At 67.6% G+C, this 12,163-nt stretch overlaps 1 protein-coding gene across 2 annotated transcripts; it reads right to left on the reverse strand.

The window, feature by feature from the left end:
• Window positions 1-1,552: 1,552 nt before the first annotated feature.
• TBC1D10A (TBC1 domain family member 10A) lies at window positions 1,553-11,086 on the reverse strand. Of its 2 annotated transcripts, XM_054219871.1 has the most exons (9): window positions 10,831-11,086; window positions 7,849-7,948; window positions 4,748-4,855; window positions 4,364-4,470; window positions 3,573-3,687; window positions 3,277-3,342; window positions 2,769-2,958; window positions 2,296-2,450; window positions 1,554-2,073 (listed from the first exon to the last, which is right to left on the reverse strand). In XM_054219871.1, the coding sequence occupies exons 1-9, from the start codon at window positions 11,034-11,036 to the stop codon at window positions 1,681-1,683; spliced, it is 1,440 nt and encodes a 479-aa protein (XP_054075846.1). In that variant the 5' UTR covers window positions 11,037-11,086; the 3' UTR covers window positions 1,554-1,680. The 2 variants fall into 2 exon arrangements, with proteins under 2 accessions (XP_054075847.1, XP_054075846.1); XM_054219872.1 differs by lacking the exons at window positions 7,849-7,948; window positions 10,831-11,086 and adding an exon at window positions 5,111-7,803 and having other exon boundaries at window positions 1,553-2,073.
• Between the last annotated feature and the right edge of the window lie 1,077 nt (window positions 11,087-12,163).

The following is a 12,163-nucleotide window of genomic DNA, read 5'->3' on the forward strand; positions in this document are numbered from 1 at the left end:
ATCCTTCAGATGATCCCTGGGAAAAGAGAGCTTTGGGGGGAAGGAATGGAAGTTTGGGCAGAATTCCCGCCTGCGGGAAGCAGAGGGAGGGAGGCAGAGAGGGCCTGGGCACCAGTTTGTGCGTGGAAAGCTGAGCTCTGGGGTGCCACGGGATAAATTAGGATCTCCCGGTTCTATTTGGCCGCAGGAGCTGTGACGCTGCGTGTGTGTGGGGGGGCAGGTCTGGGGGGCTGGAAGGGCTATCACCCCATGGCAGCCCCCCCCCAAGAGCCCCCCAGGGCCTGGCAGCAGCCACGGCTGTCACAAGCTGGGGCAGGTCTCAGCGTCCTGCCATTTACACTTCAAAGGGGGGGAGCCCCAGGGCTGGGCGAGACAGCAGGGGGGGGGGGGCCGGGCTCAGTCACCCCGGGGTGGCTGCGCTGGGGCAGTGACAGGGGGGTGACGGCAGCAGGACCCTCCCCAGCACCGGGGACACAGGTGCTGGGTGTCCCCCTTCACCCAGGGGACAGGGTGACTCCCCAAAGCTGACGTTGGTGCAGGAGGAGGTAGGAGGCGAGGGGGAACACCCACACCCCCCATCCTGCGCCCCCCCCTTTACCCCATCCCCAACGGGCGACGGGAAGAGACGGGGGGGGGAGCCACAGGCGCTGCGCCTTTACACAATCCTTGCTTTATTTACCCCTTTGTACAAAACCGTTTTTTCCCCGCTTTATTTTACAAAGCCACCCCCGGCCCTTGGGGAGGGCGGGGGGGGGGGCACAGGAGAGAGGGGACCCCGCAACGGGGGAGCACCCGGCCCTTCGCCCACCCCCTCTCACCTCCGCCGGGGACGGGGTGGTGGTAGGGGGTGGCAGCAGTGGGAACGGCCCCGGCAGGGTGAACGCTCCCCGCCTCGAGCCGTGGGGAGCCCGGGGAGGGGGGTAATGGGGGGGGGGGGGGGGGGGGGGGTGGGGGGCTTTAGCCCCCCGGGTCGTGGTCTGGCATCACATCCCGCTGCTTCCGGCGCGTCCTGCCTGCAGCTCCCAGCCTGGGTCCCTGTCCTGCGACGGTTACTGCCACGGAGGAATAATAAATAGGCTCAGTGAGTAGGTAAATTCGGTACTACATATAGGGCTACAGCTTGATATATCCTCGCTAGATAAAGAGGAGGTGGGGGGGGGGGGGGGGCCCGGCTCCTCACGTACCCCCAGTCCCCCCGCACCACTGGGTCTGCCCAGCCAGCGCAGGGTGGGAATGGGGAGGGGGGGGGAAGAAGGCGGGCATGGGAGGGAGCCTGGGGGCAGCAGGTCGAGGGGCCGTGGGACAGAGAGAGAAGGGCCTGTGGGGCAGCCCGGATGCCCCCCCGGGGTGCGGGGAGGGAGCTCGGGTGGCTCAGCCACCCCCTGCCAGGGCTCCCACCGCTCGCGGCGCCAGCACCCTGCCGGGGTGGGCACCCAGCGCAGACCCAATGCGTCCCCACTTCGGTCACCGCACCTCGCCAACCTCCCGGGGTTGTGCCCCCTCCCCCCCCCCAACCCCACCCCAGCTTCGAGCCACAAGGGCCATGGTGTCCCCCATCCCGTTCCCCCAACAGCGCCCCGGGTCCCCGCACAGCCCCCAGCAGCGTCCTTGAGCCCGGGTCCGTGCGCAGCCCAGCTGAGCCCGGCTGCCCCGGGGTGCGGACCCAGCACCGCACCGGCCCTACAAGTACGTGTCCTCGCTCTCCCGGGAGCTCAGGCTCTCCTTGGACTGGTGGTGGGGGGAGACCTGGGGGTGCAGCAGCTCCCGGGCGGAGCCGGGCGCCCCGTTGCCCTCAGCCCCGGGGCCGTTGGCAGGGCTGGCCGGGCCCTTTTCTCTGCTCTTCTCCTTGCTCTTGCGGGCCTTGGGCACGGGAGCTGGCCCGGGGGGGACGATGATGGAGGGGACGGGCTCCAGCGCCTTGCGGGTGGGGGGCTCGGCCTCGCTGATGGCCTTGGCGCCGTGCAGGCGCGGGGGGGACTTGCACTGCAGCTCCCCGTGCGTCTCCCGCCACTTCTTCAGCTGGATCAGGTGCTCCCGCTCGATCTGACGCTCCGTCACCGGCAGCTCGATGACCTGCGGGGACAGGCTCGTGCCATCAGCATCTCCCCTGACAGTGACGATGCCACCCGGGGCCAGCTCTGCACCCCAGCCACTGTGGCAGGGTCACCCCCAAACCCAAGCCTTTTGGGGACCGTCCCCGTGCTGCGCCAGCTCTGCCCACCCATGGGCAGCCCAGTCCAGCAGCGTGGCCAACTGGGGGGCACTGGGGCTCCCAGACTCTGCCCAGCACCTCACCTCCTGCACCAGGAAGGTCTCCTGCATGATCTTGGGGCTGAGGGCCCTCAGCCGCTCCATGGTCTCGTACTGGCCCTGGCAGGACTTGAGCTTGTCCGAGGAGCCCAGGGTGTGTTTGAGCAGCACGAGGCCCACCCGGAAGATGATCTTCACGCCTGCACGGAGAGAGGCGAGGCAGCGAGTGCCAGGCAGGACGGGGTGACGCTGCCACCACGTCCCTCAGATGGCGTGGGGCACCAGCTCTCAGTCCTGCTAGCGGGTCAGGGTGGATTTGGGATGCACGTGCCCCCTAACCCCCAGGAAAACAGCCCAGTCTCGGGGCTGCCCCAAACCTGCCCTACAAGGGCTCCCATGTGCCAGGCACAGGCAAGCAGCCACGGCAGCGCTCCTGCTGCAGCCCCGAGTGCCGTCCATACGCCACAGGGGCTGCAGCCGGTCACCCCAGGAGGAAGAGGATGGTGGGGAGCTTCTACCTTCACAGAAGAACATGTCCCAGACACGCAGGACGGAGCTCCAGGGCAGCGTGCGGGAGAAGGCGCACATGAACCACTCCGTCATGTAGAGGATGGGGTCAATCTTCTGCTTGCTCAGGTGCTTGTAGGCCACGGGCGAGACCTTGTGCAGCAGCGAGAAGAGGATCTGCCCGTCCAGCTGAATGGCCTCCTGCAGGGAGAGCGTCAAGAAGCCCCGGTGAGCCCTGGGATCAGCTTCCCAGTGCCCGGCCCCAGCGGAGGAGCAGCCTACCCTCCGTCCAGACCCGGCTATGGGAGCAGAGCTGTCCCCCACGGACGCCAGCAGCAAAGCTGAGCACCCCCATCCCTGACTGCAGGATGCTCCGGGGCACCCTGGTACAACAGGGAGACTGTGGGAGCACCCAGGATCTCTCTTCTTTCTCCAGGCTGAGGAGCTGGGGGAGCTTTAGGCCTGGGAGACATCGCAGGTCCCTGCCACTGCTGAAGGCACCGCGGACCCTTTACTCACCAGCTTCTCGCTGTAGTAGCCGGGGAGGTACTTCTCACAGATCTGCACCAGGCACCAGAACGCTTGCTGCAAGCCAAGGACAGGGGGTGAGCACCCAGGTGACCCCGGGGGACGTCCCTGCAGCCCCCACCCTGCTCCCAGGGACCGAGGGAGTGGGCTGGGGCGAAGGGCTCCTCCCTGCACCAGCCAAGATTGGGCATAAACAGGTGCTGGGAGCCCAGCACCACCCCGAAGCCACCCACACCCTCCCACTGGTCCCAGCTCTCGGGCCACCGGGTCTCCCTGCGTGCTCATACCTCGGCCGGCATGTGCATGAGCAGGACGGCGGCGATGGGGGCCTGGGCCTGGCAGTAGCCCTCCTCCGGGCGGTACAGCGTGTACGCCTTCAGTACCCGAAACAGGTCCTGCTGCCTGCGGAGACAGCCCGGGGAGGGAGAGGTGGAGAGAGAGCACGGGCGCAGCCCAGCAGCCTCCCCTGCGGATCAAACCGGCACTTGGCACTGTCCGGTGACCCAGCACCGCAGGCCGGCCACTGGCCACCACTCTGCCCCCATAAGCCTGAGTCAGTCCCTGGCTGGGATCCTTCTTCCACACAAACCCAGAGCTCCAGGACACGATAATCACGGCTCTGCTCGCTCTGGGAAGCTCTGCCCACCGAGGCCCCATCCTGCCTGGATCCGAGAGGCGAGACAGGGAACTGCGGGCACCGACCATCTCCCAGGGATGCTGGCTCAGGGTGAGCTGCGGCCAGGCAGGGACCCGGCTGCAAGCACAGGGGCACAGACACTCCCTGGCACACGGGGAATGGCATTTCCTTGCCGGGAACGGCATTTCCCTGGTGAAATGGAGGCCACGGCCGGCCACCTCATCCCTCCTGCCATGGCAATTCCCACCCCGCTGGGTGCTGGAGCACTGAGCTCCTGGGAAGCCGTCCTGTTTTCAGCCAGCGTGAGCTGGGGGGCATAAGGACAGCAGGGGACACTGCAGGGGGACGAGTGTGACTGAGCTGGGATAGTCTGTGCCTACCCCATGGTGCTGGTCCAGCCCGGTGGCTGCCGAGGACCAGACAGGCAGCAGCTCCGCTTACCCGTGACCTCCGCGTGAGACGAACATCTCATGGAAGGGGAACTGCCGATGGAGATCGCGCTCGATCACGTCCAGCCACTTCGGGTCCCCTGGGAGGAGATCCAGTTCCTGGGGAGCAGAGGGTTGGGGTGAGCAACCGCTCTGACACGTGGGACCTGCAGTGAGCTGCCGGAGCAGCCATGGGGCTGGACCTGGCTCTGCCCCGAACATGAGCCCCATCAGGTCATGGGTCAGCCCCCGCAGGCTGGGATGCTAGCCTCCTTCACCCCCGCACAGCGGGAACAAGCAGCGTCTGGGACCCCAACAGACACCCCAGCCCTGGAGGGAGCAGGAGCCATCCCAGCACCGCCCCCTCCACCAGCACCCTGGCCCCGGCAGCACTCACGTCAAACTTGCCGATGTTCTGCTCCAGCTTGACCTTGCTCCCGGAGAGGTATTGCCAGGCTCGGCCCCGCAGCGAGGGCGGGATCCCCTTCTGGCACCGCAGCCGGATCTGTGGGGAGAGACACAGCCGTCACGGGGGGAATACGGGAGAGCAGCGGCGAGCGGAGAGGCTCCTGGGGCAAGACGGGAGCCAAGCCCAGCACCACTGGTCCCTTGCTGCCTCCCCGTACAAGGGCATGTGTCTCTAGTCCCCTGGGGACAGGATGCCCAGCCACATGTCCCCTGATGGTGGCTGGCATCGCACGGACCTACAGGATAGCGTGGGGAGCTGCATCCCTGAGGATCTCAGGAGGGTTCTGCTCACCCCTTGCTCCCCAACATTGCTCTTAACATGCCAGGCAGAGCTACGCCAGCACGAGGGAGCTGCGGACGGCTGCCAGGAGCCCGGCCAAGGCTTTGTGGCTTCCAAACAGCTCCAAACAAGCCCGGCTCTGCTTGAAAGCAGGATCCTGCTGGGAGCTGGAAAGGCAAACACTGGAGCTAAGGCGGGGTGCGGGTGGCTCCCTCCCATCCCGCCACGGCCATAGGCAGCACTGGGGACGCAGGGGAGGGCTCTCTGGCCCCCAGGCCAGCCCTCCTGCTCACCCATGGGTCCATCGAGAGCATGGAGTTGCACCCTGCCGAGCGGCTCAGCCTTCCTGCCCGCTCACCCCAGGCAGAACAGCAGCTCCACGCAAGGCCGGCTCTGGAGGCTGGCTCCGTGCCCACAGTTGGCCCCCAGTTTCCTTGGCACGGGGTACCAGCCAAGACCAAAGTCCAGGCGAGGCAGTGACCGCAGGTACCCACCCCGCAGCAGGGAGCTGAGCCGGCTTAACCCTGCCGCTGCCAGCGCCCCACGGGGACCACAACCAGAGACCCCCCCCCGCACGTCCCTCCCCGGCTCCTGGGGAAGCAGCGGCACCATCTCCCCACGGTCCTCAGCCAGGGCATGCGAGACCGGGGTTTTCGGCACAGTTACCCCACATAAAGCCCTGCAAAAACCCAGCAAGGCCCCCACGCCTCATTGCCCCACTTGGGGGCCACATGCCAAGTGCCAGAGACGTGCCAGGGCTCTGCAAGCCGCAGCCGACAGCTCCCTGGGCCTCCCCAGAGCTCCTTTTCCGTGTTTGCCGGCATAACTCGGGAGCAGGGGGTTGTGCTTCCAAGCAGCCCAACCCAGCGTGGTGGCAACGCCGCGTCCCCGGGAGGGTTTGCTGCTCCCTCGCCGCAGCGCTGGTTGTTTACCCGGGCAGGTCCCGAGCCCTGCGAGGCTTTTGTGCTCGCAGGAAACGCGGCGGGCGATGCCCAGGGCGGCTGCGGGCAGCTCTGCCGCTGCTGACAGCTCCCTTTTCGAGCCGGCTCCCCTTCCTGCTGGCTAAGCTGCCAGGAAGGAAGCCGTCTTGCTGGGTTTCAGTTCGGCAGCCCCTCCAGCTGTCCAGGCTCAGCACGGCCGGGGCCAAGCGGCTGAGCATCTCATCCCCTTGGCTCTGCACGGGGTCCTGCCATCGCCCCCATGGCTGGGGGTACCCGTCTCCCAGGATCCCACCGTGCCCTTCCAGGGATAGGGAGCACATCTGGGTCGAGGGATGCTGAAAGCAAAGAGGAGCCGAAGTGCTGCCCATCCCTGGAGAGCAGCGGGAGCTGCCCACGCGTCTGCCCTCCTTCGGTCTGGCTGGAAAGGGCAAGGACCGGCACGCAGCGATGGCACGGCCCAGCGCCACGAAGGACGTGGGGCTGCGCTGGGATCCGAGCCAGGCGGGCGAGGGAGGGACTGTTTCAGGATCCTGGAGAGGTGCAGGTGTGAGTGAGCCTGGCAGGAGCCGGCCCAAGAGATCCCCGGGCCATCAGCCAACCCCGGCGAGGCAGCCAGAAAAGTACCGGGGTTTTTCAGCTGCACGGGAAGCTCCTCCGAAGCAGCAGGGCCTGAGCCACGCGGCGTGGCCCCGTACCAAAGCAGCCAGACTCCTGCCAGAGCCGGGATGGTCGACAGCATCCGAGGCCAGCCCTGGCACCCTTCCCCACACAGCCCCGGGGCTCTGGGCACGGAGCAGCTCTCTGAAGCAGACCTCAGAAGCTCCGGGCACGGAGCTTTTGCTGCAGGACAGACTATACAGCAGCACTATACCAAGCACGAGGGAGCTCCTCTGCCAGCCGTATGGCTGCCGGAGCATTCACCCGAGCCCGGATGCCACGCTGCAGCATGGCCGGAGAGCAGCGGAAACCACCCGCAGAACAAAGAGCCCGCCTGCCGCGTCCCAGAGAGCTCTCCCAAATCCTTTGCGAGCGGCCAAGAAACAGATGAGGGATTCCTGCGTCGTTCAGCAGGCAGCGAGCGGGGACGGCGCTCCGGGAGCACAGCACACGGAGCGGTGCCAGGAGGCTCTGCCAGCTGGGTGGAGGAGGAGGCGGCAGCCCTTCGGCCACTCTCAGGCACCGCTGACCCTTGCCAGCAGCCTCACCGCTTCCAGCGGACACACAGCAGCAAGCCGGGACTAGCTGCATCCCGTCCCTGCCTCGTTCGCAGGCTCAGGAGGTCAGGGAGCACCAACGGACCAAGCCACGGAGCCACCCAGCACACACCACCGCGAGTCTCCTGGGGACCCCAGCTTGCAGACCAGTGTCGCGCACATCAGGCTCAAACGTTTCCTACCCGGAGCTTTTTTTGGTCTACGAGATGCTCAGAACAGAAGTTTCCATGACCGAACAATTCCCATGGCTGCCTGCAGGCAGCCAAAGAAGCCCTAGGAAGGCTCCAGCCCGGCGGGGAGCAGACGGGGGGCAGGAGCGGGCTGGCTGGGGGACCGCAGGCTCAGCCCCCCCCATCCCTCCAAGCTCCAGCTTCCCTCCTGCAAGGAGAAGCGTCTCAGGGAGGGAACAGCCCATTCAAGCCACCAACGTCATCCAAAGGACACCATGTCTGTCTGCGGGGACCGGGTGACACGCAGGCTGCCTCAGAGCCTCAAGGGGACACGGCTGCACCCGGCTGTCCCTCCCTGCTGCCCCCCCCTCCTCGCCTGTACAGCTGTCCTGGGGGCAGCCCCAGGGGACAAGGCTGTCACTTACCTTCTTGTGTTTTTTGGCCATCCACTTGTCCCAGTTGTTGAGCATGTCCAGCCACTTGGACTCCCGCTGCCGTAGCACCTCCAAGGGCACCTCCTCCAGCCTGCGGGACGGAGGGTGTGGGGGGGAGAGCCCAGTCAGGGTGGTGCCGAGCCCTCCTTGTATCGCAGAGCCCCCCCCCCCGCTGTCCCGTCCAGCATCCCGGGTGCCCTCCACGGCTGGCTGGTGGCCCCTGCTGCCGGCTGGTGGCCCCCACTGCCAGCACAGAGCCCAGCTGGGACACGCTCGAGAGCACCAGCATTTTTGGCAGCTGCTCGGCGCTGCCGGAAGCGCTCACCACCAGCGAAATCGCCGCGACAGCACAGCCCCAACTCCCCCCAGCCGTTCAAAACCTCTGGGGAGCAGCCTGCACTGCACCCACCGTGTGACCCGAGCGTCCCCGGGGACCTGTGCCCCGAGAGGAGGGCACGCCAGCAAGGCGAGGAACCGGGGAGCCCAGCCAGAACCATGAGCTGAGCAAGGTCTGATCCCCCCACCCCCTGCCCCGCAGGGGCTGGCTGCAGACGGAGAAAGCCGAGGCCATAAGCATCATGTCATCTGCATGGCCCCAAAGCATGCTCGCACCCCAAAAGCCTGGCGCTGCTCCAGGCCCGGCGCCGAGCCCGGCCGAGGGTCCCTCAGGAGGGAGGGGAGTGTTTTCCAGCAGCGGCTCAGCCTAGCCGGGGAATCTGATTTAACCCTGCCTTGCCGCGACGCCATCGCCGGCAAGGGGGAAGCCGGCACCGTGGCCTCCAACCCCCTTGGGCAACCTCTGCCTTTCATCAGCGAGGAGACAAGGGTGACAGACAGCTTGGCCAGGCCCTGGGTGTGCGCGTCCCAGGGGGAGCAGAAGCTCCTTCAAGCCTTCAGCGAAGGAGGACCAACTCCAGCAGATCCGATGCCTTCCCAGGTTCAGCTCTGCACTGCCCCGTGGCCATGCCAATCCCAGGAGTGGCCACATCCTTTCCGAGGACAGTGGTCCAGGCGCCAAGCATCCCTCAGGGGGGTGCAGAGCGCCCAGCGCCGCCGCAGGACACACAGGCCCTGCCTCCTCCCAGATCTCTCCCCGTTAGGAGCCGGAAAACAAGCGGCACGGAGAGCCCATGGCCGCATCCAGCTGGCAGCGCCGCCCTGCTCCCTGCCCAGCCCTTCCCCGCCGCCTCCAACCCACCACAGCGGGTCAGACGGGGCCGAGCGCGATTGTTTCGGAGAGCAAACCCTCTCCAAAGGGATCCGCTTTGCTCGGTGCAGCCACCCCACCCTCCCAAGCGCGGGTTGGGCACGGCTGGCAGCTCCCTGGCCGGCATGGCATGGGGACGGAGGGAACGCAGCCCGGCACGGGGACGGAGGGAGCGCTGGCCCCGAGCCGGGGAGCCCGGGCTGCCGGAGGAGCTGGGGCTCTCGGAGGCGTGGGAAGCTCGGGAGCGCTGGACGTTGGATACAGGCGTTGGCCATGGGCCTGCTGGAGCCCGGCCAGCCCAGACTGGAAGCTGTTACCAGCTGATGGCTGCTTGGCAGCGGGCACAGACCGAGGACCGGAGGCATTTCAGATGGCTGAGGCGGGGAGGACCGGGTGGGGGCACCCCAGGCCAGGAGGCAGTGAGATGCTCCTCCGCACCCACGCTGCGGGTGACAGCCCCACAGCTCGGCCCTTCCTGGTGCCCCCAGACCCTCCGCAGATGCTGGGACACCCCACTGGCCCTCCCCAGGTTTCCCTAAAACCCAGAAGGACCCCAACTCTGCTAGCCATGGAGGGAGGCCATGCTATCCGCTCAGGCCGTTTATCCACTCCTGGACAGATGGAGAGCGGATAAAAGCCCCGGAGAAAAGCAGGATCGGGCCCCAGTGCATCTGCAGGGCACGGGAGGAAGGCTCAGTCCCTGGCGACTGCAGCCACCACGCTGTCAGCACCTGCCTCCGGTACCAGGAGCTCCGGCCAGGGGAGTCTCTGCCTGCTGAGCCCCGGGGACAGGGACATCCATAGGGACAACAGTGAAGTGTCCCCAAAACGCGGCGTGCGGCCGGGGCAGGGTGCAGCACCCCGGGCAGGAGAGGCCACCCCGCTCCTCTGATGCCGAGCTGCGAGCTCGGCGGTTTATCACCCAGAGCGATGCACCTTGCTCAGCAATCAAACCTCCGGAGGCTTCTGTTCCCCGCAGCGCAGCCGAGTGACGCCCGCGGGCTTACAAGGGGTGAACTCTGGGCTCCTCGTGGACGGGGAAACTGAGGCACGGAGCCCAACTGACAGCAGAGCACGCAGGGGAACCCACTCCAGGCAACGTCCCAGCCAGAGCGGAGCGGGCTGCCACCCACCGTCCCCCGCTGCCTTCTCCGGGCGTCACTGCCAAACCACGGCCAGGAAGGCAAACACCAAACACGCTGTCGAACCAGCTCGCCCGCAGCGCATTCCTGGGTGCCGGCACCACCCCGGGGCCCAGCACCTCGGGCAGGCCTGGCCGTGGGGTGGCCCCCGTGGCCGTGGGGTGGCCCTGCTTCCTCCCAGGCCTTCCTCCACCGAGGGCGGCGGGCCTGCGCCTCCTCGCCAACGGCTACCGGTTCCCTCAACCAAGCCACCGAGCAATGGCTTGGCCTCCCCCGTTCGACGGCGGCCAAAACCCCGCCGGAATGCCGCGCCGGGAGCAGAGGCCCGGAGGCAGCCAGACCCCAGCGGGGGCGAGGAGGCCTCGCTCCTGGGCGCCCCTCCCGCTGCCCACGGAGACGGGGAGGAGCTGGAACGCCTTTCGGGGCTCTCCCTCGCAGGGGGACCGGCGCTGAAGGCGGGGGCCCGGCCACCCGCACCCGCCCGGGGCCCCGGCGCCGGGCCCGCTGCAGGACTCCCCCCCCCCCCCACACTGGGGCGGGATGAGGCGCTCCCAGCCCCGGAGGCGCGGCGGGCGGCCTCCCCCGGGCGGCTCCCCAGCCCCCTCCCCCGGCGGCCCCACTCACGGCCCCTCGGCGCTGCGGCTGCCCACGATGAAGCCGAACTTGTCGACGCGCCGTTCCTCAGGGCCGCCGCCGTTCACCTCGGAGTCGGAGCCGAGGGAACTGAGCTCATCGCCGCCCGGCTCGGCCAGGCTTTCGCGGGTGCCGGCTAGGCTGTGGTGGCGGCCGCCGGGCGAGCCGGGCCCGCCGCCCCCGCGGCTCTTGGCCATGGCGGCGGCGCGGCTCAGCGGCGGCCCGGCCGCTCCTCCATGCCGCGGCCACGGCGGCGGCCACGCCCCCCCGGCCGGCCACGCCCACGCGCCGCCACGCTATTGGGCGGGAGAGGGCCTGTCGCCAATCAGACGCGCGGATGGCGGCGCGGAACCCGCCCAGCACGGGAGGGGATTGGTCAAACCGTCGGGAGGGAGCTGTCCGTCAGGGATTGTCCCCGCCCGCAGCTGTGCCAGCGAGGGGGCGGGGCGACGTGAGCAGAGGGGCGGGGCCAGGGCTGGGAGCAGGCTGAGCCCGCAGCGGGCTGCGCTGGGGCTGGACTGGGACGGCACGGGGACCATACTGGGATGGCACTGGGACAGCCTAAGACTGTACTGGGACAACCCTGAGACGGCACTGAGTCTGTACTGGGATGGCACTGGGACAGCCCTGAGACTGGACTGGGACAGCACTGGGACTGCACCGGGACAGCCTGAGACTGGACTGGGACAGCCCAGGGACCATACTGGGATGGCACTGGGACAGCCTAAGACTGTACTGGGACGCCCTGAAATGGCACTGAGTTTGTACTGGGATGGCATTGGGGCTGCACTGGGACAACCCTGAGACGGCACTGAGTCTGTACTGGGATGGCACTGGGACAGCCCTGAGATGGCACTGGGACAGCAGTGGGACTCCAGAGGGGCCGGATGCACGCATACTGGCACTATGAGAGGGCAGGGCTGGGGCTGAGCTGGGCACACACTGGGAGGGGGCAGCAGGAAGACCCGTTTGCCCCTGGGGGACACTCGGTAGCCAAGGGCACGCACCTTGTCCCTTGGCAAGCACAGTGCACCCCAAACTAGCCCCAGCCCCGGGATCCTGGGTCCCCGAACACTCCGTGTCACCAGGTCCCTGCCCAGCTGTCAGCCCAGACTGGTCCAACTTGTCCCGCTCTCATAAAAACCAAGTGCAGAAGGATGGACGAGGTGCTGGGTGACAGCGCCAGCTCCGGGACCTGCCGGGACCTGTCCGGGGTGAGTCCCGCTGGGCCCCATCCAACCTCTGCCCACTCCCCATCCCCTCCCGCCCGGGTCAGCTGCCGGGTACCCAAGGACCCAAAACTCACTCCAATTCAGCAAAAACT

The sequence above is a fragment of the Rissa tridactyla genome, chromosome 13 (genome assembly GCF_028500815.1).
Source record: "Rissa tridactyla isolate bRisTri1 chromosome 13, bRisTri1.patW.cur.20221130, whole genome shotgun sequence".
Classification (NCBI taxonomy): Eukaryota; Metazoa; Chordata; class Aves; order Charadriiformes; family Laridae; genus Rissa; species Rissa tridactyla.

Excerpts from the sequence above, each read along its gene's own strand:
- TBC1D10A (XM_054219871.1), bottom strand. The coding sequence starts at position 11,036 with ATGGCCAAGAGCCGCGGGGGCGGCGGGCCCGGCTCGCCCGGCGGCCGC. Across the intron at positions 2,451-2,768 it reads GGACATGTTCTTCTGTGAAG|GCGTGAAGATCATCTTCCGG; the intron begins GTAGAAGCTCCC and ends CTCTCCGTGCAG. Across the intron at positions 2,074-2,295 it reads AGACCTTCCTGGTGCAGGAG|GTCATCGAGCTGCCGGTGAC; the intron begins GTGAGGTGCTGG and ends CTGTCCCCGCAG.